The 27,370-nt window shown below is 46.9% G+C and overlaps 1 protein-coding gene across 1 annotated transcript in view; it reads right to left on the minus strand.

The window, feature by feature from the left end:
* LOC116985089 (solute carrier organic anion transporter family member 1C1-like) overlaps positions 1-27,370 on the minus strand; it is a 47,039-nt gene that overhangs the window by 16,446 nt on the left and 3,223 nt on the right. The window contains exons 3-9 of the mRNA XM_033039488.1: positions 24,353-24,494; positions 23,994-24,126; positions 14,929-15,044; positions 14,229-14,375; positions 12,982-13,080; positions 4,737-4,967; positions 3,343-3,507 (exon numbers count right to left, since the gene is read on the minus strand). Of these exons, the coding sequence (XP_032895379.1) occupies positions 3,343-3,507; positions 4,737-4,967; positions 12,982-13,080; positions 14,229-14,375; positions 14,929-15,044; positions 23,994-24,126; positions 24,353-24,494 (1,033 nt within the window). The remainder of the gene's footprint in view (positions 1-3,342; positions 3,508-4,736; positions 4,968-12,981; positions 13,081-14,228; positions 14,376-14,928; positions 15,045-23,993; positions 24,127-24,352; positions 24,495-27,370) is intronic.

Consider the following 27,370-nt stretch of genomic DNA (forward strand, 5'->3'; position numbering starts at 1 on the left):
GGAACTCCAGTTTCCTCCCACATCTAAAGACATGCAGCTTTAAAGATTGTTGTAAATTGACCCTAGTGTGCAGGGAGTGGACGAAAAAGTGGGATGACAGAACTAATGAGAACAGACGATCGTTGGCCAGCATGGTCTCGATGGACCGAAGGGGCTTTACCTAGGTATGTTGTAAAACGTACCTGAAGCGTCGCTGAAAATCTGTCCTAGCCCGTGTGCGCGATTTTGGCGCCGTTTATAGGGGGGCTGGTTTAAAACGCGATTTTCCCTAAGCTGTTCAAATCGAGGATGTTCAGCCTAGTTAATTATTAACGAAATATCGCTGGAAGATTCCGTCGCTTGAGCTATTTTTAGTTTTAAGGGGTTTATTTACTTGTTATAGTAGGTTAAAAATTAACCTCTAAACCCGCGACCGCCGACAACGGGCCGGATCTCATACAGGGGACAACAGAAGGTAGGTTGTTTATTTTTACACTAAAAAGGACTTCTTTAGATCCCTTTATACAAAATTTAATGTTGCGAGTAGCTAATTTGGGGCCCATTATATCCCGCAGTATTTTACTGGGCATTTGGGGGCACAAATCTAACACAATGTGAACGTTCTAAACCAACGCGTTCCACAGGATTCCCCACTCGAAAGCTGATTTATGCCATTAATTTACAGCAATTGAACACTAAATTCCTTCCATTTGGCCAATAAATTAATGTCAATGAGATTTAAAGATCATGTTTTATTGTGAATTCTTTGTGAATATTATTTGGACACTTAGACTATTTAAAAATGTTAATCTCTTCTTAAGAAATGGATAGATGTTTAGATCTAGTAATTGAAGTTTGGAATTAGCTACAATTGGGTAACTAACTAACTATATGCTTTAATTTCAGGTCATCCAAGTAAGATTATTTTATATTTGTTTCAGAATGCTTCAATCTATGATAACTGAAAATTTCATTCAGTTCTCTTAATTTTTAAGAAAGTTATGGGCTTTTGACTGTCCACGATCACAGCTTTTTTGTTATGTCCATAGAAAATCAATAGGGAACAAGATGCTAATTTCCGAGTATGAAAATGTCCATAACTTTTTTAATACTTGAGATATGAAAGTGAATTAGGTGTCAAATTAAACTTCTTTTTATGCTTTATCTGATGGGATAAATTGCAGACTTGATTTTTAAAATCTCAAAATTTTGTAACATTGCTACATATGCTGTATATCTAAATTTTAAACTAAGGGACCTGGCTCGAAACATCACCCAGCCATTTTGTTCAGAGATGCTGCCTGACCCACTGAGTTACTCCAGCACTTTGTGTCTTTATTTTAGAAAATAAATTATCTTGTATAATGCAGACAGATTCGTTCCTTCCACGCATCATTCATGGACCGCACGCTGGTTAGAAGCAACATTTATTTTGCCTGCATGCTCTCTGCTTTATTTTCCCTGAAAACAGCCGCAGGTTTGATGTCAGGACTTGGGATGTCAGGACTTTCATATGAAGAAAGACTAGATAGACTCGGTTTGTACTCGCTAGAATTTAGAAGATTGAGGGGGGATCTTATAGAAACTTACAAAATTCTTAAGGGGTTGGACAGGCTAGATGCAGGAAGATTGTTCCCGATGTTGGGGAAGTCCAGAACAAGGGGTCACAGTTTAAGGATAAGGGGGAAATCATTTAGGACCGAGATGAGGAAAACATTTTTCACACAGAGAATGGTGAATCTCTGGAATTCTCTGCCACAGAAGGTAGTTGAGGCCAGTTCATTGGCTATATTTAAGAGGGAGTTAGATGTGGCCCTTGTGGTTAAAGGGATCAGGGGGTATGGAGAGAAGGCAGGTACAGGATACCGAGTTGGATGATCAGCCATGATCATATTGAATGGCGGTGCAGGCTCGAAAGGCCGAATGGCCTACTCCTGCACCTATTTTCTATGTTTCTATCATAGATCCAAAAAAATGTAGCTCAACTTTGCACATATCTGATACTGCACTGACATCTAGTGGCAATCATTGGTATCAATTTGGAGAGCCAGGAAGTTTAGTTTAGTTTGCCGAGGTACAGTGAAAAGCTCAGTGGGTCAGGCAGCATCTGTGGAGGGAATGGACAAACGATGCTTCAGATCGGGTCGGTTTGAAGAAGTGGCCTGATCCAAAGCTTTGCCTTTCCATTCACTCCACAGAGGCTGTCTGACCCACTGAGTTCCTCCAGCAGTTTGTATATTGGTACCAATTTGTTGGGAGGGCTTTTGTCTGTCAGCTTTGGCCCAATGAGTCCACGCCGACCAGCGATCCCCTTACACTAGTCCTATCCTACACACTAGGGAGCAATTTACACAAACCCACACTCCTTTGGGATGTGGGAGGAAACCAGAACACCAGGAGAAAACCCACGTGGTCACTGAGAGAACGTGCAAACTCCATACAGACAACGCCCGAAGTCAGGATCGAACTTGCGTCTCTGGAGCCATGAGACAGCGGCTCTACCAGCTGCGCCACCCGTGCCGTATTTGAACAATCTCTGGTTTAGGCTTACATCAGTGCGGGAGATTCAGGAGTAGGAATGTAGGAGCTATGCGATTAGTGAACCGACATCAATGTAGATGTGAGGAAAATAAACTGGGGATACTTTGTGTTAATCCTGGAGAAACGTATTACCACCCCCCCCTTACACACACACACACGCACACGCGCGCACGCACGCACGCACGCGCGCGCACACACACACACACACACACACACACACACAGCAGCTCATCCAAAGATTTGGAATTCTCCTCTCCTTCCGCACAAACTCACAATAAATAACAATTTCCATGGAGTATTTCCCAATGGGCTACAAATTAGACATGTGTGAAGAGTTGATGGGGGAAGGCAGGAGAATGGGTTTAGGAGGGAGAGATAGATCAGCCATGATTGAATGACGGAGTGGACGCGATGGGCCAAATGGCCTAATTCTACTCCTATCCCTAATGACCTTATGAGAGGCCACAGCACTTGAAGCTCAGCACTCAGTCCCGACCCACTAGCCAAATGTCTGTCCATTCCCTCCACAGATGCTGCCTGACCCACTGAGTTGATCCAGCCCTTTGTGAGTTGCTCCAACCTGTGCCGAGTCTTCCCAAGAGGCAGGGTCTGTGGAGGGAATGGACAGGCGACATTTCGGGTCGGCACCCTTCTTCCGACTGATGGAAGGAGGGACGGGGGGTGGGGGGAAATCGAGGAGTGCAGGCGCTCCCCGTAACCTTGTAGTTCTCCTCCAGATGCTCCTGTTTGGAGCACATTTCTCCCATTTAATGTTTGAACTCGTTTATAATACACTGGAAAGTAAAAATACAAAATACGAACCGATTATGAAGTTGGACCTTGATGCCGACTGGCCATATTGTTGCTCAATGAACTTGGCTTTGAAGGTCAGCATGCCAATTAAGGAGTTGAGTTGTACGACCATTGACAATAAATATAAGACATAGATGCGGTTAGAAAATAATAATTTCACCGATGCCATAAAGCCTGGAATGACAACAAAAGAAATGCAAAAGTTATTATACCAGATCTAGATTTAAACATATTCCATGCATTTTAGTTTAGTTCAGTTTAGAGATACAGCGCGGAAACAGGCCCTTCGGCCCACCGAGTCCACACTGACCAATGTTCCCTGCACATTAACACTATTCTACACAGACTAAGGACAATTTACACATGCACCAAGCCAATTAACCTGCAAACCTGTCTGTCTTTGGAGTGTGGGAGGAAACCGAAGATCTCGGACAAAACCCACACAGGTCACGGGGAGAACGTACGAACTCTGTACAGACAGCCCCCGTAGTCAGGATCGAACTTGGGTCTCAGGCGCTGTGAGGCAGTAACTCTACCGCTGCGCCACCGTGCCGCCCTTTCTGAAATGATTGCTTCAAATTTCACTGAAGAGTCCATTGCTGCAGCTGCTAATAGTTTTTCCAATTCAGCAAAGTGATCTTATGTCCCTGGTCCGTTTCCTAAATTGCATCTTATTCAGGAAAGGTGCATTAACCAAAACGCAATATAAACTTCCCAGTTTAGAAAATGAAAAGTGATCTAACTCACTGTTCGGAACTGGTCGATGCAGAGTTGATGGGTTTTTTTCTCCCAGTTTGGGCTGTATAAAACCCCACATCTCAAAATAAAAGGGTCTGCCACCCAGAATGGGGATGCGAAGACTGAATGGGGATGCGTACAAATGGGACTAGCTTAGATGAGGTGTCTTGGTCGGCACGGACGTGTTGGGCCAAAGGGCCTGTTTCCGTGCTGTATGACTAAAGAGTGGCGACTCTCCACAAGTCATGAGGATCTCAGCTACTGGAGCATTCAAGACGGATCAATAGGCATCTAATGGAAGGGGTATGGGGTCGTTGAAAAAAATTGGCACTAGGAGAAAAGATCAGTCATCATTTTAGTCCAGTTTAGTTTATTGTCACATGTGCCGAGGTACAATGGAACGCTTTGTGTTGCGTGCAATCCAGTTAGCAGATAGGCAATACATGATTACAATTGAGCAGTCTACAGTGTACAGGGGGTCAGGATCGAACCTGGGTCTCTGACGCTGTGAGACAGCAGCACTACCCGCTGTGCCACTGATCCGCCCCGCTGCACAGTGGTGCGTAGATGGAAAAGTTAAACCGATCGCAATGATCCAACGTATAGATTTAGTAATGAATGGAGTTTGGTACGTGAGCATAAAAGGATGTTGTGCTCGTACTAACCTTTGCTCTTTGTCGAAATCGGTGCGTTGGCCGGTTCGCTCTGGCCCTGTTTAATAAATTCCATTTTTTCACAAACCTTGCTTGGTTCTTTCTTGTTTGCCTTCTTAGTTAGAGATTTTGGAAAGAACCAAAACGGGATGGAAGTGAGAATGGAAACAGTTCCAGCAATTAAAAATCCAAGCCACCAAGCACCGACCCATCTTGCATCCTTCGAAGAAATCGTAACTTTCTCTGTAAAACATAACCCAAGAGCATGTCGCATTTACGATGGATTCTGACTAAAGTTATACACAGGTTCAGGGGCGGCACGGTGGCTCAGCGGTAGAGTTGTTGCCTCACAGCACCAGGGTGTTGTCTGTATGGAGTTTGTACGTTCTCTCTGTGTCCACCTGTGTTTTCACTGGGAGCTCCGGTTTCCTCCCACACTCCAGAGACATGCAGGTTTGTAGGTTAATTCGCTTCTGTAAATAGGGTTCCTAGGGTGTAGGATAGGACTAGTGTATAGGTGATCACGGGTTGGTGCTGACTCGGTGGCCGAAGGGCCTGTTTGCATGCTGCATCTCTAAAACTACAACTAAAAACCAAATCTATAATTATTCAACTAATCAGTGAATAATTACAATGGAAAGTTAACTAAAATTAGTTTAAAAATTAATTTAGTATATTAATGATACGCCAAATTATATGTCCCTAAAGGGTCGTGACCCGAAACGTCACCCATTCCTTCTCTCTAGAAATGCTGCCTGTCCCGTTGAGTTACTCCAGCATTTTGTGTCCACCTTCGATTTAAACCAGCAACTGCAGTTCTTTCCTACTCACTCTCGTCGTTCTGCTCACAGCTTAGAAACAAGTCGTCTGGCCCACCAAGTCCACGCTGACCTGCGATCCCCGTACACTAGCACTATCCTACACACTAGGGACAATTTACTATTTTTGCCAAAGTTAATTAACCTACAAACCTGTACATCTTTGTAGTGTGGGAGGAAACCGGAGCACCCGGAGAAAACCCACGCGGTCACAGGGAGAATGTACAAACTCCGTACAGACAGCACCCGTAGTCAGGATCGAACCGGGGTCTCTGGTGCTGTAAGGCAGTGGCTCTACCACTACGCCACTACTCCATTGTGCTGCCCCATTAGTTTAGTTTAGTTTATTATTATCACATGTACTGAGAAACAGTGAAAAGGTTTTTTGTTCTTTACTATGTATTCAGCGAAAAGACTATACATGATTACAATTAAGCTGCCCACAGTGTATGAATACAGTGAGGAGCTTTGTTTTGCATGCAATCCAATCAGATCAAATAATACTGTCCAAGAGACAAAGTCCAATGTCCGCAATGGGGTAGAGGTGAATCGGACAGTACCCTAGCTTACGTTAGGACATTCAGAAGCTTGATAACAGAGGGGAAGAAGCTGTTCTTGAGTCTGGTGGAGCGCGCTTTCAAGATCGGAGCAGTAACTCTCCCTTGCTTCCTGAAGTCAATAACTAGTTCCTTTGTCTTGCTGACATTGAGGGGGAGGTTGTTCAAGAAGTAACTGCAGATGCTGGAAGATCGAAGGTACACAAAAATGCTGGAGAAACTCAGCGGGTGAAGCAGCATCTATGGAGCGAAGGAAATAAGCGACGTTTCGGGCCGAAACCCTTCTTCAGACTGATGGGGGGTGGGGGGGAGAAGGAAAAAGGGAGGAGGAGGAGCCCGAGGGCGGGGGGATGGGAGGAGACACCTCGAGGGTTAAGGAAGGGGAGGAGACAGCAAGGGCTAGCAAAATTGGGAGAATTCAACGTTCATGTCATCTGGACGCAAGCAACCCAGGCGGAATATGCACTTCAACTCCCCCTCCCATTCCCAATCCGACCTCTCTGTCCTGGGTCTCCTCCATTGCCAGAGTGAGCAACACCAGAAATTGGAGGAACAGCACCTCATATTCCACCTGGGTTGTTTGCGTCCAGATGGCATGAACGTTGAATTCTCCCAATTTTGCTAGCCCTTGCTGTCTCCTCCCCTTCCTTAACCCTCGAGCTGTCTCCTCCCATCTCCCCGCCCTCGGGCTCCTCCTCCTCCCTTTTTCCTTCCTTCCTTCTCCCCCCCACCCCCCATCAGTCTGAAGAAGGGTTTCGGCCCGAAACGTCGCCTATTTCCTTCGCTCCATAGATGCTGCTGCACCCGCTGAGTTTCTCCAGCAATTTTTGTGTACCTTTGAGGGGGAGGCTGTTGTCCTGACACCATGTTACTAAATATATAGGAAGGAACTGCAGATACTGATTAATACTGAAGACAGACATAAAAGGCTGGAGTAACTCAGCGGGTCAGGCAGCATCTCTGGAGAAAAGGAATAGGTGGAGAATAGGTTGCAACCCTTCTTCAGGCTTCAGACTTCAAGGGCTGAGAAAGGGTTCGACCCGAAATGTAACCAATTCCTTTTCTCCAGAGATGTTGCCTAACCCAGTGCTGAGTTACTCCAGCATTTTGCGTCTATCTTCACCATATTACTATGTTCTCCAACTCATTCCTGCACACCATCTCCTGCCCGGGCCCGCCACGGTGGTGTCATCTGCAAACTTGGAGATGAAGTGAGAGCCGAATTTGGCCGCACAGTCGCGAGTACAGTAGGGAATTGTGTCAGATGAAACATCAATCAAGTGGACCCACAAGCAAAATATGTAATCTACGAATATTGAGGGTAAACCGAGGTGATTGATGGATAAGACCGAATACAGATGTAATCCTTTCACAAGGGAATGGACAACGATAGTGACTACATTAAAAAGAAAATAACTTTCTCAGATTAAAGACCATGGGTCCTAATATGAAGCTGAGGACATTATGTTCACATCAACAACATCCGAAGCAAGCAATACAACCGAGGCCCTTATGGAGTTGGCACGTTGAATTGAACAAAGGATTTAAATGAGTCTATAACACTGGGTCCTAGTGCCCGTCTGCCCAGCCTTGCTAACCTCAGTGGCTGTTCCACTGACTCTCCCCCATCCCCCTCCAACCATGTCACCCCCACTCTTCCCCACCCACATTACAGCCCTCTCACCCCCCCACCCCCTGACCACCCACAACCCCTCCAACACCCACAGCCCCCCCCTACACATCGCCCCGTCCCCAGTCCACCCACCTGCCTTCCTCTGGCCCCAACTCCCATCCCTGCCGGGTGTTCACCACCCCCCCCGACCTCCCCCTCTCCCACACCGAACGGTCTGTCCTCAGCAGAGGTCTTACCTTTGTCCCCCTCCGTCCCCATCTCAATGAGTTCCGCGCCCACCATGACTTGGAGCGCTTCTACTGTCGTCTCCGCCTCACAGCGCACTTCCATGGGAAGGAGTCCTCGCCCCCCAATGATGACCCTTTTTCCCGTCTCCAACGCACCCCCTCCTAGTGGAACCCCCCTCGTAACCTACCGGCTCTGGAACTCTTTATCCAGAACTGCCGCCGCGACGTCAACCGCCTCAACTTCTCCACTCCCCTGTCTCACTCTAATCTTTCCCCCTCTGAACGCACTGCCATTGAATCACTCCGCAAAAACCCAGATTGGGTCATCAAACCAGCCGACAAGGGAGGTGCCGTGGTAGTCTGGCGCGCCGATCTCTACAAAGCTGAGGCCATGCGCCAACTCTCGGACACCTCCTCCTACTTACCCTTGGACCATGACCCCACTGACGAGCACCAGGCCACCATTTCTAGCACCATCACCGACTTCATCAATTCCCACGCCCTGCCCGACCAAGCTTCCAACCTCATCGTTCCCCAGCCCCGCACGGCCCGTTTTTACCTTCTCCCCAAAATCCACAAACCCGGCTCTCCCGGCAGACCCATTGTCTCTGCGTGTTCGTGCCCCACCGAACTCATCTCCACATACCTTGACTCCATACTATCCCCCTTGGTCAAATCCCTTCCCACCTATGTTCTAGACACCTCAGACACTCTCCGCCGCCTCCGCGCATTCCACTCTCTAGGCCCTCACCCCCTCATCTTCACCATGGATGTCCAGTCACTCTACACCTCCATCCCCCACCAGGATGGCCTCAAAGCCCTCCGGTTCTTCCTCGCCCAGAGGAGCAACCTATACCCAGCCACTGACACTCTCCTCCGCCTAGCGGAGTTGGTCCTCACCCTCAACAACTTTACGTTTGACTCCTCCCATTTCCTCCAAACACAAGGCGTAGCTATGGGCACACGCATGGGCCCCAGCTACGCCTGCCTCTTTGTCGGGTACGTTGAACAATCCTTGTTCAATACGTACCAGGGCCCCATCCCCGACCTCTATCTCCGTTACATTGACGACTGCTTTGGGGCCACCTCCTGCACCCACACACAACTGACTGACTTCATCCACTTCACCACCAACTTCCATCCGGCACTCCAATACACCTGGACCATTTCCGACACTTCCCTACCATTCCTTGACCTCACCATCTCCATCGCAGGGGACAGACTTCTGACCGACATACACTACAAACCAACTGACTCACATGGCTATCTGGACTACACATCTTCCCACCCTGCCCCCTGTAAAGACTCCATCTCCTACTCCCAATTCCTCCGCCTACGCCGCATCTGTTCTCAGGATGAGACGTTCCACACCAGGGCATCGGAAATGTCCTCGTTCTTCAGGGAACGGGGATTCCCCTCTGCCACCATAGATGAGGCTTGCACCAGGGTCTCATCCATACCCCGCAACACTGCTCTCTCTCCCCATCCCCGCACTCGCAACAAGGGCAGAGTTCCCCTAGTCCTCACCTTTCACCCCACCAGCCGCCAAATACAACACATAATCCTCCGCCATTTCCGCCACCTCCAACGTGACCCCACCACTTGCCACATCTTCCCATCTCCCCCTATGTCTGCCTTCCGCAAAGACCGCTCCCTCCGCAACTCCCTTGTCAATTCTTCCCTTCCCTCCCGTACCACTCCCTCCCCGGGCACTTTCCGTTGCAACCGCAAGAAATGCAACACCTGTCCCTTCACCTCCCCCCTCGACTCTATTCAAGGACCCAAGCAGTCGTTCCAGGTGCGACAAAGGTTCACCTGTATCTCCTCCAACCTCATCTACTGCATCCGCTGCTCTAGATGTCAGCTGATTTACATCGGGGAGACTAAGCTATATAATCCCATCCATTATTATTATTATTATTAAGCGGAGGTTGGGCGATCGTTTCGCCGAACACCTCCGCTCAGTCCGCAATAACCTACCTGAACTCCCGGTGGCTCAGCACTTCAACTCCCCGTCCCATTCCCAATCCGACCTCTCTGTCCTGGGTCTCCTCCATTGCCAGAGTGAGCAACACCGGAAATTGGAGGAACAGCACCTCATATTCCGCCTGGGTTGCTTGAGTCCGGATGGCATGAACGTTGAATTCTCCCAATTTTGCTAGCCCTTGCTGTCTCCTCCCCTTCCTTAACCCTCGAGCTGTCTCCTCCCACCCCCCCCCCCCCCCGCCCTCGGGCTCCTCCTCCTCCCTTTTTCCTTCCTTCCCCCCCCCACCCCCCATCAGTCTGAAGAAGGGTTTCGGCCCGAAACGTCGCCTATTTCCTTCGCTCCATAGATGCTGCTGCACCCGCTGAGTTTCTCCAGCATTTTTGTGTACCTTCGATCTTCCAGCATCTGCAGTTCCTTCTTGAACACTATAACAATACTTGTTGAGATCATTCCCCTCTGACAATATTCCAATTCATAAATAAGTCTGTGTCCCATGACCAGAATCTTTTGACATTTCTGTGCACATGCAGTTGGCACGTTGAGTTGCACCAAAGGATATCCTTAATCTGAACAGACAGACGACTTTATCACGTGGCCTGGTTTAGTTTATTATTGTCACGTGTATCGGGGTACAGCGAAAAGCGTGCTATCCAGTCAGAGAAAAGATTAAACATGATTACAATCAAGCCGTCCACAGTGCACAAATAAATGATATAAGGGTTAACGTTCAGTGCAAGATATAACAGTGAAGTTTCATAAAGTCCGATTAAAGATAGTTCAAAGGTCTCCAGTGAGGTAGATGGGAGTCCAGAACCAGAGGCCACAGTTTAAGAATAAGGAGTAAGCCATTTAGAACGGAGATGAGGAAAAACGTTTTCACACGTAGGGTTGTGAATCTCTGCCTCAGAATGCAGTGGAGGTCAATTCTCTGGATGCTTTCAAGAGAGAGTTAGATAGAGTACTTGAAGATAGCAGAGTCTGGGGATATGTGGAGAAGGCAGGAACGGGGTACTGACTGTGGATGATCAGCCATGATCATTGTGAAATGGCGGGTGCTGGCTCGAAGGGCCAAATTGGCCTAGTCCTGCACATGAATGAATGAATGAATGAATACGTTTATTGTCATTGCACAATACTGTGCAACGAAATTCCATTACATCTCCTCCGGTTAAAAAAAATACAAACACGACAACCATTGACACATATGTACACTTATTAGTAAAAATAAATAGGTATTTTAAAAGAATTTAAAAGAATTTAAAAGAATTTGGCGGCATTTCTTAGAATTTCTTAGAATAGTCCTGCACATATCGTCTGATGTCTATTGTCTATTGAAAGGACCGCACTCTAGCCGATGAGAGGACTGTTCAGTTGCCCGATAACAGCTGGGAAGAAACTGCCCCTGAATCTGGAGGTGTGCGTGTTCCAACTTCAGTCCCTTTTGCCTGATGGGTGAGGGGAGAAGAGGGAGTGACCGGGGTGAGACTGGCACCCTTGGTTCCAGAACCTTGCCGGATTATCCATTTTGCCGGACCAACAGATGTCACGGCCTCTGAGATGAGTCGAACGGTACTGGAACGGTTCGCCTTGGGCCGCTGAGGGGCCGCGATATCGGCCCGCAAAGTTGGCATCAGATGTCGGCCGGTGGAACGGATCTGCCGGGCTGGAGTTCCAGAGCCCTGGCCGCAGGGGGGCAAATGCGACCCACCGATTGGTCACGGAAGTCCCTAGGTGCTACATTTTCATGGCGGGGTTGGGGGGGGAAAGGAAGGGTAAGGGGACTTACTGGGGGGATTTCAATGCACTCTCATAAAGCAGATGCCAGACCATCAGTTGCCAGAATATTGGTGGTGGACCTGTGCAACTCTACTCAGGACAGAAATAAACACACCAAGATAGTTCCTTGTAGATGCTCTGAAATATTTTGGACTGCTTACAAATATCTGCTGTAAAGATACCAGCAGCCAAAGTTGGTACACTGATCTATGTCTTGTTCTCTGCCTTTGCTTCCTTCCTTTGACTGTTGGTGTATAAGCAGTGAGTCACGATGACCATTCCCTATCACCAGGTTAAACCACCGTGATGCTGTGTCCCAGCTCGACGCCACAATAACCAACAACTTTGACATTAGCTGATTTTCCCCATCATATGCAACCTCCATCATCTTTGAGTGACCAATTCCTTTAGTCCATCTTCAAGCAAGCTGTACTTCTGAGCTCTGTTGAACCTTGGGATTTAGTTTGGAGATACAGCGCGGAAACAGGTCCTTCGGCCCACCGGGTCCGTGCCGACCATCGATCGCCCATTCACACTGGTTCTATGCTATCCACTTTTCACATCCACTCCCTACACACAAGGGGGCATTTACAAACCCACACGTCTGAAGGAAGCGGGAGGAAACTGGAGCACCCGAAGCAAAACCATGAGGTCACAGGGAGAACATGCAGACATAATCAAAGACTTCTCCCACCCTGATCATTCCTTCTTCTCCCTGCAGACAGTGCAGAAGCTTGAAAGCATGCACCACCAGACCCAGGAACAGCTTCTTCCCCTCTGCTTTCAGGCTGCTGAACGATCCTACCATAAGCTAGGGTGCTGTCCGATTCACTTCTACCCCATTGCAGACATTGGACTTTGTCTCTGCAACTGATGCGCTACAATGCTGAGAACTATATTCTGCACTCTGTATCTTCCCCTTTGCTCCACCTATTGTACTTGAATTTGTCTTGATTATTTTTCTGCATAGTATATCTGACCTGTAAGGATAGCATGCAAAACACAGCTTTTCACTGTACCTCAGTACACGCGACAATAATAAACCTCAACTTTAACCCAAACTCCATAAAGGCAGCATCCGAGGACAAGACCGAACCCGGGTCTCTGCCGCTGTGAGAATCCGCTCCATCAGCTGTTACAGAAGAGACCCTGCAAAGATTCTGTCATCGTATATTAAATGCCAATGAAAGCCATCAAACTGAGCAACAACCAGCCACTAGAGTTAGAAAAAGAGGTAAAGAAAACAAAACACTCCTTACCTAAATCAACAAATCCAATGTCCACAAAGATTTTGGCACAATACGAACCCAGTAAATACCCGAACAATGGGCCGATGAGGGCGATTGTGTGCAAGATCCCTACAACACAAAAATAAAAGGTATCTCAAAATCAAATCTTCACATTGCGGTTTTAATCAAATACTTTGGTTTACTTTTAAATCGGAGAATTCAATATTCACGCTGTTGAAGCGGAATAAGAGGTGCTGTGTGTGAAGGAACTGCAGATGCTGGTTTACACCAAAGACAGACACAATATGCTGGAGTAACTCTAGTTTGCCTCTCCCCTGACCCTCAGTCTGAAGAAGGGTCTCATGACCCTCGGACTATCCTTGATCATACTTTGCTGGCTTTGCCTTGCACTAAACGTTATTCCCTTATCATGTATCTATACACTGTAAATGGCACGACTGGAAACATGTGTTGTCGTTCTGCTGTCTGGATAACACGCAACCAAAGCTTTTCACTGTACCTCGGTACACGTGACAATAAACGAAACCAAAACGTTGACCTGGAACGTCATCTATTCCTTCTCTCCAGAGATGCTGCATGTCCGGCTGAGTTACTCCAGCATTTTGTGATAATCTTCTGATTAAGAGGTGCTGTTCCTCCAGTTTATAAGAAAGAGTATAAGAAATGTATAAACTCCCTTTAAGCTTAGATTTCTGCTTCCCCAGTATGTATAATTTCTTATAAGCTGGTGACAGATGATTTTTTTCAGCTTTAGCTTTAGACTATACTTTAGAAACTTTAGAGATACTGCGTGGAAACAGGCCCTTCGGCCCACCGAGTCCGTGCTGACCAGCGATCACCCCACACACTAGCACTATCCTACACACTAGGGACAATTTATAATTTACAGAAGCCAATTAACCTATAAACCCGCATGTCTTTGGAGTGTGGGAGGAAACTGGAGCGCCCGGAGAAAACCCATGGAGAACGTGCAAACTCCGTGTGGACAGCACCCGTACTCAGGGTGCAACCTGGGTCTCTGGCACTGTAAGGCTGCAACTCTACTGCTGCGCCACTGTGCCCTCCATGGGGTGGAAGATTGCAACCTTCACGTGGTCCACCCTGTTTCGACTAATGCAATCAACTCGACGTGCACAGACGGAAGATCAAATAAAACAAGTTGTCCTACAACTTTAGGCTGGGCACGCCACACGAAAGAAGAAGTCTGTGCTGCCCTTGTGAACTATGAAACAGCACTTAGAATAATGATGAATTACCTATGTAAAAAGATGCATTGTCCTCTGTGGCATGGTCATCGAGGTAGGATATCCCCAACGGACCTGTTGGCGTTTCACCAATTCCTCGCAGAAGATTACCAATCAATATATACACCCACACCGGGGAACCTCCCTCTTCTTCACAACCTAAGTGAAACATTCAGTGCGGTTATGGTCACAGTGTCAGAGAGCACGGAATCAGAGTCCACAGAGGACCCGGCAGCGTTAGTGGAGAGGTCGGTGCGGCGGTCGATGATGGCGTTGAACGACGGACGAGGACGGACACGTGGAGTGGTGACGCTGCTGCCGAGGGAAGTAAGCTGGCGTGGAGGGACCGTCGTGAGGTAGGGGGATGGGGAATGGGGACCTGGAGTGGGGGGGGGGGACCACCGTGACGGAGGGGGGGAAGAGCAATGGGGAACCGGCATGTTGGGGGAGGGCGCCGTGAAGAACACTGAACAATGGACAATGGTGACCCGGCGTGTTGGGGGAGGGGCGCCGCGAGGGAGGGGGAAGGAGGGGAAGAACAAAGGTGGAACTGGCGCAGGGGGGGATGATTTGTATTTTAGTAAGCACCCATTATGGGTGAGCATTTGCCTACCTTGGCAAGGTACTCAAAATATGCCCTTCGTCCCAGCTTTCCCACGCTGACCCCAGGTCAGCTTTAGGTCAAAGACATCCCGATCAACAGGGAACTTACCAGGAAGTGGCACACTTGATATCTCATCAGGTCCTGTACCACTGGAGTTACTAGAACACTGGGAGGTGACTGATGTTGAATTGCTAGAATATTTAATTGCTGTTTCATAATTGTAGCTGAAACAAAAACAATTGTTAACATCTTATCAATCCTGGCTCCACTTGTCTTCCAGATTTCTCCCCTCCCCACCCACCAAAATCAGACTGCAGTTTAGTTTAAGGTAGACACAAAATGCTGGAGTAACTCAGCGGGACAGGCAGCATCTCTGGAGAGAAGGAATGGCTGACGTTTCGGGTTGAGACCCTTCTTCCTTGTATAAGGGTCTCGACCCGAAATGTCACCCATTCCTTCTCTCCAGAGATGTTGCCTGTCCCGCTGTATAATGTGGATAAATGTGAGGTTATCCACTTTGGTGGCAAAAACAGGAAAGTAGACTATTATCTGAATGGTGGCCGATTAGGAAAAGGAGAGATGCAACGAGACCTGGGTGTCATGGTACACCAGTCATTAAAAGTAGGCATGCAGGTGCAGCAGGCAGTGAAGAAAGCGAATGGTATGTTAGCATTCATAGCAAAAGGATTTGAGTATAGGAGCAGGGAGGTTCTACTGCAGTTGTACAGGGTCTTGGTGAGACCACACCTGTAGTATTGCGTACAGTTTTGGTCTCCTAATCTGAGGAAAGACATTCTTGCCATAGAGGGAGTACAGAGAAGGTTCACCAGACTGATTCCTGGGATGTCAGGACTTTCATATGAAGAAAGACTGGATAGACTCTGCTTGTACTCGCTAGAAGATTGAGGGGGGATCTTATAGAAACTTATAAAATTCTTAAGGGGGTGGACAGGCTAGATGCAGGAAGATTGTTCCCGCTGTTGGGGAAGTCCAGAACAAGGGGTCACAGTTTAAGGATAAGGGGGAAATCTTTTAGGACCGAGATGACGAAAGCATTTTTCACACAGAGAGTGGTGAATCTCTAGAATTCTCTGCCACAGAAGGTAGTTGAGGCCAGTTCATTGGCTATATTGAAGAGGGAGTTAGATGTGGCCCTTGTGGCTAAAGGGATCAGGGGGTGTGCAGAGAAGGCAGGTACAGGATACTGAGTTGGATGATCAGCCATGATCATATTGAATGGCGGTGCAGGCTCGAAGGGCCGAATGGCCTACTCCTGCACCTATTTTCTATGTTTCTATGTTTCTATGTGTCTACCTTCGATTTAAACCAGCATCTGCAGTTCTTTCCCGCACGTGAAGTTTAGTTTGGTTTAGTTTAGAGATACAGTGCGGAGCCAGGCTATTCGGCCCACAGAGTCTGGGCTGACCAGCGATCCCTGTACACTAACATCGTCCTACACACTAGGGACAATTTACAATTTTTACCAAAGCCAATTAACCTTCCAACCTGTACGTCTTTGGAGTATGGGGGGAATCCAGAGCACCTGGAGAAAACCCACGCAAGTCACGAGGAGAACGTATAAACTCCGTACAGACAGCACCACAGTGGTCAGCATTGAACCTGGCGCTGTAAAGGGCCTGTCCCACTTGGGCGATCTAATCTGCCAGTTCTGGTGAGTTTGCCCTCGACTCATACTCGCAGCATGGCCGACACGAGGTCGTAGGAGGTCTTCGTAACTCTCCTTCATGCTCAAGAGTGGTCTCCGCGTACTCGAGGCCTCAGCTAGGTCGCGCCGTTTTTTTCAATATGTTAAAAAATGCCCGAGAGTAAAAAAAGGTCGCCATGGAAAAAATCGATACTTTTTTTACTCGTAGATTTAGTCGCAGTAGATCATAGTAGGTCGGCATGTTAGTCGTAGGTAATCGAGGGTAGTCGAAGGTAGTCGTAGATAGTCTTCATCATAGTCGAAGGGAGGTCGAAGGGAGGATGAAGGAAATTGAAGGAGGTCCCCTTCGCTCTCCACTATTCGGTGTCCAATTTCCCCAAAGTAAGTCGTAGCTAGTCGTAGCTAGTCGAAGCTGGTCTTCAACATAGTTGTAGGAGGTGGAAGGAGGTCTTCTACATAGTCGAACTCTTCTAAACTCGCCAATTAGGTCGCCCAAGTGGGACAGCCCCTTTAGGCAGCAACTCTACTGCTGCTCCACCGTGCAGCCTGGAGAACACCTGAAGAAGTCCCTGCCCAAAATGTCACCTAACCATGTCTTCCAGAGATGCTGCCTGACCGGCTGAGATAATCCAGCATTTTGTGTCTTTTTTTTTGTGAACCAGCATCTGCAGATCCTTGCGATCCTAGTAAACTGAAGAGGGTCTTTGGACTCTAACATAAACATAGACTTTGATCACTGGGAGATGACTGTCGTTGAATTGCTTGAAAGCATAATTACTGTTTCATAGGTATAGCTGAAACAAAAACAATTGCTCATATGATCATAAGTGATAGGAGAAGAATTAGGCCATTTGGCCCATCAAGTCTACTCTGCCATTCAACCAAGACTGATCTATCACTCCTTCCTAACCCCGTTAACCCGCCTTCGCCCCATAACCTCTGACACCTGTAGTAACCAATAATAGTAAGATTAAACGAGAACTTACCAGTTTGAAGTTTGATCTGTATTTTATGAGGAGTTACGATGAGGGATTATGTGAAGAACCCGTCCAGCACGCATGCGCGACATACTTCAAAGCAGCGGTGTGGAATCACAGAAAGACACAGTAATTGAAATAAATATAGTAAAGAAAAGGAGAGCTTCGATACCAGTCTGATCTCTATTATTGAGGGTGGGAGCGGAGGGCACGTAATCCCTCATCGTAACTCCTCATAAAATACAGATCAAACTTCAAACTGGTAAGTTCTCGTTTAATCTTACTATTTTACTTCGGAGTCACGTGAGTGACTACGTGAAGATTTTAAAGCTCTGTGATTTCAAACCGTGTAACAGTTCATACTTCACTCACTGCCGAAGTCATTTGAGGGAGGAAGTATGTTATCGTAATCAACCATGAATCTGTTTGTAAAAAACAATAATGGTGTTTATTAACAATAACAAAAAACAAATTGCTCCCCCGGGCTAAATTATATATTTGCAGATTGTAATATTTTCTCTGCAAATGAAGCAGGTTCTGCCAACGGCTTATTATAAAAAGTTTGAAATGTTCTTTCCCCAGACCACCCCGCTGTAGCCAGGATGTGGTCTATTGGTACGTCCATTCTCTTAGCCGCCGACGTGGATGCTGCCTTGGTGGAGTGAGATTTATACATGTTAGTATTTATACCAGCGGCTTTCAGCACCTGCTTGAGCCATCTTGAAATGGTATGGCTCGTTACCCGGCCATAAGGTTTCTTGGGGCTGACCCATAAGGCTTTTTCTCTCCCTCGATGGATTTTAGTTGTGTCAATATAGTTCAGTAGGTGGGTCATGGCACATAACCGTGGTTCTGGTGGGTAGGCCCGGAATTCCATGACTGGATTTGAAGTTCCTGGCCTGCTCTGTTTGACCAGCCCCTGGATAGTAAATGAGACATGGTCTGGAGTTATGATCATGTTGTCCAGTCGTAATAGGTGAAGTGACTGGACTCTTTGTGCTGACACAAGTGCCATCAGCATGACCGTCTTCAGAGTTAATTGTTCCAGGGTGAGGGACCTGGCTGGTGACCATCCCCTGAGGTATGTCAGGACCACACTGACATCCCAGATATGGGTGTACCTTGGTCTAGGGGGATTGGAGTTGAATATCCCCCTCATGAGCTTGATCACTAGCGGGTGACATCCCATGGCCTGTTGTCCTGGTGCCTGAATTAAATAGGCAGGCAGAGCACTTATGGCTGTGTTAATGGCGCTGTAGCTGAGTCCATCATTATGGTGAAGGCCTGCCAGGAACTCCAGTACATTGGTTACTGTTGTGGTTGAGTAAGTGGTTCCTGTATCCGAACAGTATTTCTCCCACTTCTTGATACTTGTTTCCTTGTGGATACACGGTGGGATGCTGTCATGGTGTTGATGGTGGTTTCTGACAATCCCAGGCCCAGCAGAGGCCTTTTCAAAATCTGCAACCCAGGAGTTTAATTATATCGTGGCATGGGTGGCTTATGCCAGATACTGGGTGGGTTAGCAATTCTGGGCTACTGGGAAAAGTCATTGGGGTCTCGACGATCATGTCGAGGAGCACTGGGAACCATGGCTGTGTAGGCCAGTTGAGTACTATCAAAATACCTGAAGCAGAGTCCATTTGTATTTTGCGTAGTACCCGACTGATGAGGCAGAAGGGAGGAAATGCATAAAAGAAGAAATTTCCCCAGTCCAGCGCGAACGCATCTACCGCTGCTGCCTCAGGGTCTGGTTCCCAAGCGACATACATAGGAACCTGGTGATTTAGTCTGGATGCAAAGAGATCGATATCTGGTGTGCCATATTGCTTGGTAATTTTAGCAAATACTTTGGGATTTAACATCCATTCGGTGTTATCATTGAATTTGCGTGACCTGGTGTCTGCCACTGTATTTAGCTTACCCGGCAGGTAAGTTGCTGATAGCCAAATATGTCTGTCGACACACCATTGCCAGATTGTGTTGACCAATTTGTCACATGATATCGATTTTATGCCACCCATATGGTTAATATAGGCCACCACCGTAGTATTGTCTATTTGTAACCGAACATGCAAGTGATGCATATTTGTTGAATATGCTTTTAATCCATAAAATGCACCCAACATTTCTAGATAATTTATGCCCAGTGTAAGTAGTAACGATGACTCTAGGTTAGTCCATCTACCACCTGTGCTGGATATGGAATTAGTTGCTCCCCAGCCTTGAGCACTGGCATCTGTTTGAATAATTAACGTAGGGTTAACGATGATGATAGGGCTGGAACTATGCCGAATGTTCTCTACCCACCACTGTAACTCTGATATTGCTTCAGTGGGTAATTTCATGATCCAGTCAAAGTGACCTGCATGTCGTTTTAATGCCTGCACTTTTACTCTTTGTAAGTTTTGATAGTGCAGAGGTCCAAATTGTGTAGCTGGAAATGCTGCTACCATCTTTCCAATTACTCTCGCCACTTGTCGAATGGTTGGTCGATCGTTGACCATTAAATTGTTACATGTTTGTGCCAATTCTGCTGTTTTGTCTTTTGGCAAAGTTACAGACATGTGGACTGAGTTAATTGTGAAGCCCAGATAGTCCATGGTTGTGGATGGCGTCAACTTAGATTTATCTGGATGTAAGACAAATCCCAAGGTTTCAAACAATTGTTTGGTAGCTGACACAGCTGATATAGCCAGTTCCTACTATTAAGATATCATCAAGATATGCCATGACAATATGTTTTTGTTTTCTTAATATTGCCAAGGCTGGTTTTAGTATCTTGGTGAATAATCTTGGGGCTGATGTTAACCGATAGGCAACGCTTTAAACTGCCATTGTTGCCCCATCCAGGTAAATTTCAGGTATCTGCAATGATCCTTATGAATGGGTACTGAATAGTAAGCATCTTTAAGGTCGATGCTTGCCATGAAGTATCCTTTGGAAATCAGTTGTTTGGCAGTTACAAACGGTTCCATTTTTAAATGTATATACTTAACAAACATATTTAGTGAAGTTAAGTCAATGATGATGCGACATCCACCATCATTTTTGGTTTTAGTGAATATATTAGAGACAAATTCCAAGGGTTCATGTTTGTTTTTTTCAATGATACCCTTTGTAATTAGCCTCACCAGTTCAGCTTGTCCCTCTCGTTTTTCTTTAACTGAGAGGGAAAAGACCCTTTGGGGTGAGTACTGAACTGGTGGCAAGTTTTCTAGAATAAACTCTATTTTGTATCCACGAATGCTGTTGAGTATATATTTGTCATTCGTGATCGACTTCCATGCTTGCACAAACAGGTGTAATCTCCCCCCTGTTAGTATAGAACCCCCACTTTTTATATGCTGGTAGGAACCAGACCAACCTACCTCCATGGTTACGGGTGTTTCTTCCGTTTCTTTGTCGGACGATGAGTCTTCTGATGTGTTGTCTGATGTGTTGCTGTTGGTTGGGGGTGGTGCATTTTCCATGGGGTCCGCTCTGGGCCTTGGCCTAAAAAAGGCTTCCGATGGTGATGTGCGGACCCCGAGCTTTCACCAGTCCCATAGGGTTGACGTCGACTGGTGGACGCGGTGGGGTACTGCCGCTTGAGTTTAGTGGGTTTGCTCGTCCTGGGGCCTGCCCTCATGAGGCCAAGTGTTTTGGACTCCTCTTCCATGTCCTTTACTTTTTTGGAGAGGTCCTTGCAGAAGAGCAGGATTTCTGGCTCTGTGGTCGGCGTTTTGCACAAACCCGCGAATTTCGGGTTGAGGGCAGGTCTTATAATCTCCTTACTGAGGTTGTTAATTTCAAACTGGGTATTGCACAGCAGTGCGAGTGTATCCTGCTGATTCGTGGTCATTTCCACCCCATCCACGGAACGAGCATACGAAGTGATGGCTGACGTCAGGAGCCTGAGGATCCGCTGTAGTTTGAGCTCTTGATTGCGGATGTTTGGCCCAAAGTGCCCCCAGATTTGGCTATTGACAGCCGGCACGTTGAGCGAGGCGCAATTCTCTGGGGCCGAATACAGCTCTAGGGCCTCATTAACTACCTGCTCTTGTAGGGGCTTGAAGGACAGGTAGTTAATGCTGGCCACCAGTTTTGGCTCTAATGGCCGTCCTGCTCGTGGAGCTGCCACGTAGGGGTCTACCACACCCAGCAGCTCTTCCTGGTCCTGTACCCCAAGCGTACTCCCGACATCTTCAGCCAGTGACCCCTCTTCTTGACCAGCCCAGCCCTGGTCGCCAAAGCTGCCCTCGGATGAGGGGGAAGCGATGGCCAGTGCGTTGTGAGGCACTGTGGTGGGAGTGCCTGAATTCCCTTTGTGAGACTGCTCCTCACGAAGCAAGTGTCGCTGGAGCATTTGCTCCACGAGCCGCTCCAGGCGGCTCAGGCGGCTGTTTCTGCCCCGCGCGGGCGGTGAGACGTCGGGACAGGGCTTGGCACGGTGTCGGGGATGGCGGACCGCTGGGTTAGCGGTCCTACCGCCTCTTGCCCCCCACTGATGGAACGCTCCTCCGTTGGAGTCGAACGGGGGGCGGACTTCTTGGCTTGTCTTGTTTTGCTCATGATCCTGGTGAGACAAAACAAAACACTTCTTTTTCGGAAAAAACGACCTCAGAATAAACTTACCTGACGGTCCGTCTTTTTTAAGCTGTAGCGGGAGCGCCTGACTCCCGCTGCGTCGTTGTTGCACTGCGTGAACGCTCATGTCGCGCATGCGTGCTGGACGGGTTCTTCACGTAGTCACTCATGTGACTCCGAAGTAAAATCTATCTATCTCTGCCCTAAATATATCCTCTTACGGCTTCCACAGCCATCTGTGCCAAATAATTCCACAGATTCACCACCCTCTGGCTCAAGAAATTCCTCCTCATTTCATTTCCTAAAAGAACGTCCTTTAATTCCGAGGCTATGACCTCTAGTCCCAGACTCTTCCACTAGTGGAAACATCTTCTCCATATCCACTCTGTCCAAGCCTTTCACTACTTTGTACATTTCAATGAGGTCCCACCTCATTCTTCTAAACTCCAGCGAGTACAGTCCCAGTGCCGGCAAACGCTCATCATAGGTTAACCTACTTATTCCTGGGATCATTTTTATAAACCTCCTCTGGACCCTCTCCAGAGCCAGCACATCATTCCTCAGATATGGTGCCCAAAATTGCTGACAATATTCCAAATGCGCCTTATAGAGCCTCAGTCTTACATCCCTGTTTTTATATACAATCCCTCTCAAAATAAGTGCTAGCTTAAATGTTTGTTAACAGGGGAAGCTGCATCAGGAATCCAAAAGGCGATTGACGTTGGGACTCCGGGACTCAAGGATTTAATAGTAACCCCCTCTAGGGCAAGTGTTGTAGTTATCTGGAACGATAGTGTAAATGGCCAAAGGTAGTTCCGAATTTAAGTTCAATAGCTCGCGAATGGCTGTGTAAATGTTGTTTTACATTGAAAGGAGATAAGGCAAACAGAAAGACAACCGAGGCAGTTGAATCACCGTGGAAGCTCATTACTCACTGGATGCATTGCTGGACATATTCTGAGAAAGATTTGGAAAATGGAAGACATTTGTAAACACATGCTAATTGGCGAGGTCAATATTGAGCATAGAAACATAGAAACATAGAAAATAGGTGCAGGAGCAGGCCATTCGGCCCTTCTAGCCTGCACTGCCATTCAAAATGGCTGATCATCCTAAATCTGTACCCTGTTCCTGCTTTCTCCCCATATCCCTTGATTCCGGTAGCCCTAAGAGCTAAATCTATGTCTAAAACAGGGAAATACAGCACAGAAACAGCCACTTTGGCCCAGTGTACTCCTTCCAACCAAGGTGCCCCATCTACATTAGTCCCACCTACCCGCGTTTGGCCCCTACTGTATCCTTCCAAACCTTTCCTATCCAGGTATCTGTCTGAGTCTAAGTCTAGAAATCTGGTGCTGGAGTAACTCAGCAGGTCAGGCAGCATCGCTGGACATGGTTAGATGATGTTTTGGGTCGGGACGCACCTTCATACAGAGCAAGGACCGCAACCCGAAACGTCACATCTATGTTCTCCAGAGATGCTGCCTGACCTGCTTAATTACTCCAGCACTTTGTGTTTGTTAAAATCTTAACATCAAATTCAAGTCAAGTGCGAACAAAAATTAGACCCTTCTCAATTCAATCCAGTGCTGGTGTCACTCAAAGACTCAGGTAGCATGTGTTGAGAACATGGATAGGAGACATTTCGGGTCAAGACCCTTCTTCGGAGTCTGTCCTTTACTTAACAATTCGGAGACCAGAGTTCGTCCATAAAACATAGGAGCAGAATTAGGCCATTTGGCCCATCCAGTCTGCTGTGCCATTCACTCATGTCTGACCTATCTTTCCCTATAAACCCCATTCTCCTGCCTTCTCCCCATAATCTTTGACACCCTTCCCAATTACAAAACTATCACTCTCTGGCTTTAAGCACCTAATGTCTTGACCTCCACAGCCATCAAATAACTGGTTTAATTATTGCTAAATGTTTCCAAAAAGTGTTATGATGTGCAAAGACTTACGGTCCCATGAAGAAATGAGGCAAAGCTATTAAAAATGTTCCGAGGCTCATGATTACACTTCCAATCGCGATTAGCCTAGGCCGGTGACATTTGGCACCAAAGTAGCTCACAAATGCGATCACGAGCAAATTCCCTGAACCAAAAAGAGGGAGGGGGAAAAAAAAGTCACGTTAATAACTCATAGTTTAGGTTTTTATTTGATCACATAATTTCATCAGTTCTAGGAGCAGAATCAGACCATTTGGCCCAACATGTCTACTCTGCCATTCAATCATGGCCGATCTATCTTTCCCTCTCAACCCCATTCTCCTGCCTTCTCCCCGTAATGCCCGACACCCTTACGGGTGATCTTTGCTTACCAATTTCAAAACTTCCATCCACCACACCGATCACAGAGCTGGGTATGTCGAAACGCCTCTCCATTTGCGTGATCGTACTCTTCATGTAACTCCCCGACAGCGTCTTTGCCAGGTACAAGAAGGACAAGGCTACGAGAAATAGCTTGGAATATAAAAGATATTTAGAGTCGAAGAGTCACACAGCTCGCAAACGGGCCATTCCTGCCCATGCCGACCAAAATGCCCCAGTCGCACCACCCCACGTTTGGCCCACACCCCTCTAAACCTTTCCTATCCACGGTCTAGGCATAAGCTTAGGGGCGAACGCGCCTTTGCGGTTGCAGCTCCTAGACTGTGGAACAGCATCCCCCTTCCCATCAGAACTGCCCCCTCCATCGACTCCTTTAAGTCAAGACTAAAAACGTATCTATACTCCCAAGCCTTTCCTGACGTCCAGAGCGAGGGCTATATGTATATATGTATGTAGTTTGTTTGTTTATACTATTCTTATAACAAATGTATAGCACTATGGCCAACGAGAGTTGTTTTTTAAATGTGCTATATAAATAAATGTGACTTGACTTGTCTATCCATGTACCTGTCCAAGTGATTTTTAACAGCTGTTATAGCACCTGCCTCTACTACCTGTTATCAAGCAACTGAATCACCCTATCAATAACTAGAGAGCGGTCCAGAGCTAATATCCCACCTTCCCGCATTTGGTCCATATCCCTCCAAACCTGTCCTATCGATGTACCTGTCTAGCTGTCTCTTAAATGTTTGGATAGTTCCAGCCTCAACTACCTCCTCTGGCAGTTTGTTCTATACACCCACTACTGAAAAAGTTACTCAGATACATATTAAATCTTTTCCCCTTCACTTTAAACCTATGTCCTCTAGTCCTCGATTCATCTACTCTGGGCAAGAGACTGTGCATCATCCACCTGATATATTCCTCTCCTGATTTTATACGCCTCTATATGATCATCCCTCATCCTCCTGCGCTCCTAGGAATAGAGTCCCAATCTGCTCAACCTCTCCCTATAATAATAATAATAATAATATATCTTTTATTGTCATTGCACGTCAGTGCAACGAGATTTAGTGCGCAGCTCCACTGATGTACAAGAAAGGTAAATAAATACAATACATAAATAAACAAGCTGAATTGATTGACGCTCAGACCCTCGAGTCCTGGCAACATTCTCGTAAATTTTCTCTGAACCCTTTCCAACTTGACGACATATTTCCTACAACACGGTTCCCAGAACTGAACACAATATTCTAAATGCGGTCGCACCAATGTCTTATACAACTGCAATATGACCTCCCAACTTCTATACTCAATACTCTAGCTGAGGAAAGCCAGTGTGCTAAAAGTCTTTTTGGCCACCCAATATACCTGTATTCAGCAAAGATAAAAAAGGTGTTGTAGTCAGGAGGATTACAGAGAGTGGTGGACACTGCCTCAAATAGGCAGCTAATGTCATCAGAGACCCACAACACACTGGCAGCACTCTCATTTCATTCCTACGGCACAAGAATTCGCGCTACTCTCCATGGCGGCTTCATTCTCGTCGCCGCTAATTTTTAAAAATGTTTCAATTTTTCAACATGTTGAAAAATTCGCTCCTACTATAATGAGTCCACGACTAGTTCCCAGAATGCGGGAACTCCTCATGACCATGAAGGCGACTCCCCGGCAACCACCCGCGCACATGTGGCGACCATGTGGCGACTGCATTGTCGCCTGCAGTCGCCTAAAAAGTCGCCTAAGTGGGACAGGCCCATTAAGAGCTTGGCATTAGTATTGTTGGCATTCGCATTGTTGTTATCAATGTATTGTACTTTTGTTTATTACATATGATCTGTGTGTACTGTGTTTACAGGCCTGTTATGTTAGTCGATAGTTTAGTTTAGACACACAGCGCGAAAACAGGACCTTTGGCCCACCAAGTCCGCACCAACCAGTAATCCCCGCAGACTAACACTATCCTACACACACTGGGGACAATGTACATTTGTACCAAGCTAATTAACATACAACCCTGTATGTCTTTGTAGTGTGGGAGGAAACCGAAGATCTCAGAGAAATCCCACGCAGTCACGGGGAGAACGTACAAACTCCATACAGTCAGCCCCCGTAGTTGGGATCGAACCCAGGTCTCTGGCGCTGTAAGGCAGCAACTCTGCCGCTGCACCACTGTGCCGGTTATTTGACAATGAAACACTCTCAAACATAACGCAAGTAAAGCCCATTTTGTTTCAGTCCTGTTTACTCCAATAACAGAAGGATAAAGCTTTCACTTCATTCACTAGTTCACAGTGTACAAAGTGAACATAATCCCATTTAATCACATGGGAGCTTCAATCGCCGGCTGCGGATGGTTCGACTGCCCCGACCGCGGGCGAATAAAGAATGAAGAAGATTAGACTTTAGTGCCTTCCATCACAGAGAGGATTGTGAGAAATCCACTGTGGTGGATGCTGACGTTAACTCTTATGTAGTTGTGTGACTTGTTGCTTTTTTCTGGTATGACTGTATGGTAAGCTGAGTTTCACTGTACCTTAATTGACACATGTGATAATAAAGGACCGTTGAACCGTTAAATCCGTTCATTTTTATTTAAAGCTGGCCCTTGTTAACATTTAATATTACGGTTCCCACTATCCTGCCTCCCTTTCCACTTCCTGTCCCCTTCCACCTATATCCTCCCCTCTGGCTTTACATGTGTCTCCTCTCGTCTTCTCTCCTCTTCTCTTCTCTTCTCTCGTCTCCTCTCCTCTCCTCATCTGACACCCTTTTCACCTCTAGCCTTTATCACTTACTCCACCCATCTTCCAATCAAACTGCCCCCATAACCTGTATCCACCTATCACTTGCCGAGCTTTATCCCGCCCCTATCTCTTTTCTAGCTTTCTTCCCCAACTACAATCAGTGTGAAGGTGGGTCCCTTCCAAAATATCACCCATCCACGTCCTCCAGAGATGCTGCCTGACCAGACGGGTTACTCCAGCACTTTTTGTTTTCATAAGTTC

This window comes from Amblyraja radiata, chromosome 21 (genome assembly GCF_010909765.2).
Source record: "Amblyraja radiata isolate CabotCenter1 chromosome 21, sAmbRad1.1.pri, whole genome shotgun sequence".
In the NCBI taxonomy this organism is placed as follows: Eukaryota; Metazoa; Chordata; class Chondrichthyes; order Rajiformes; family Rajidae; genus Amblyraja; species Amblyraja radiata.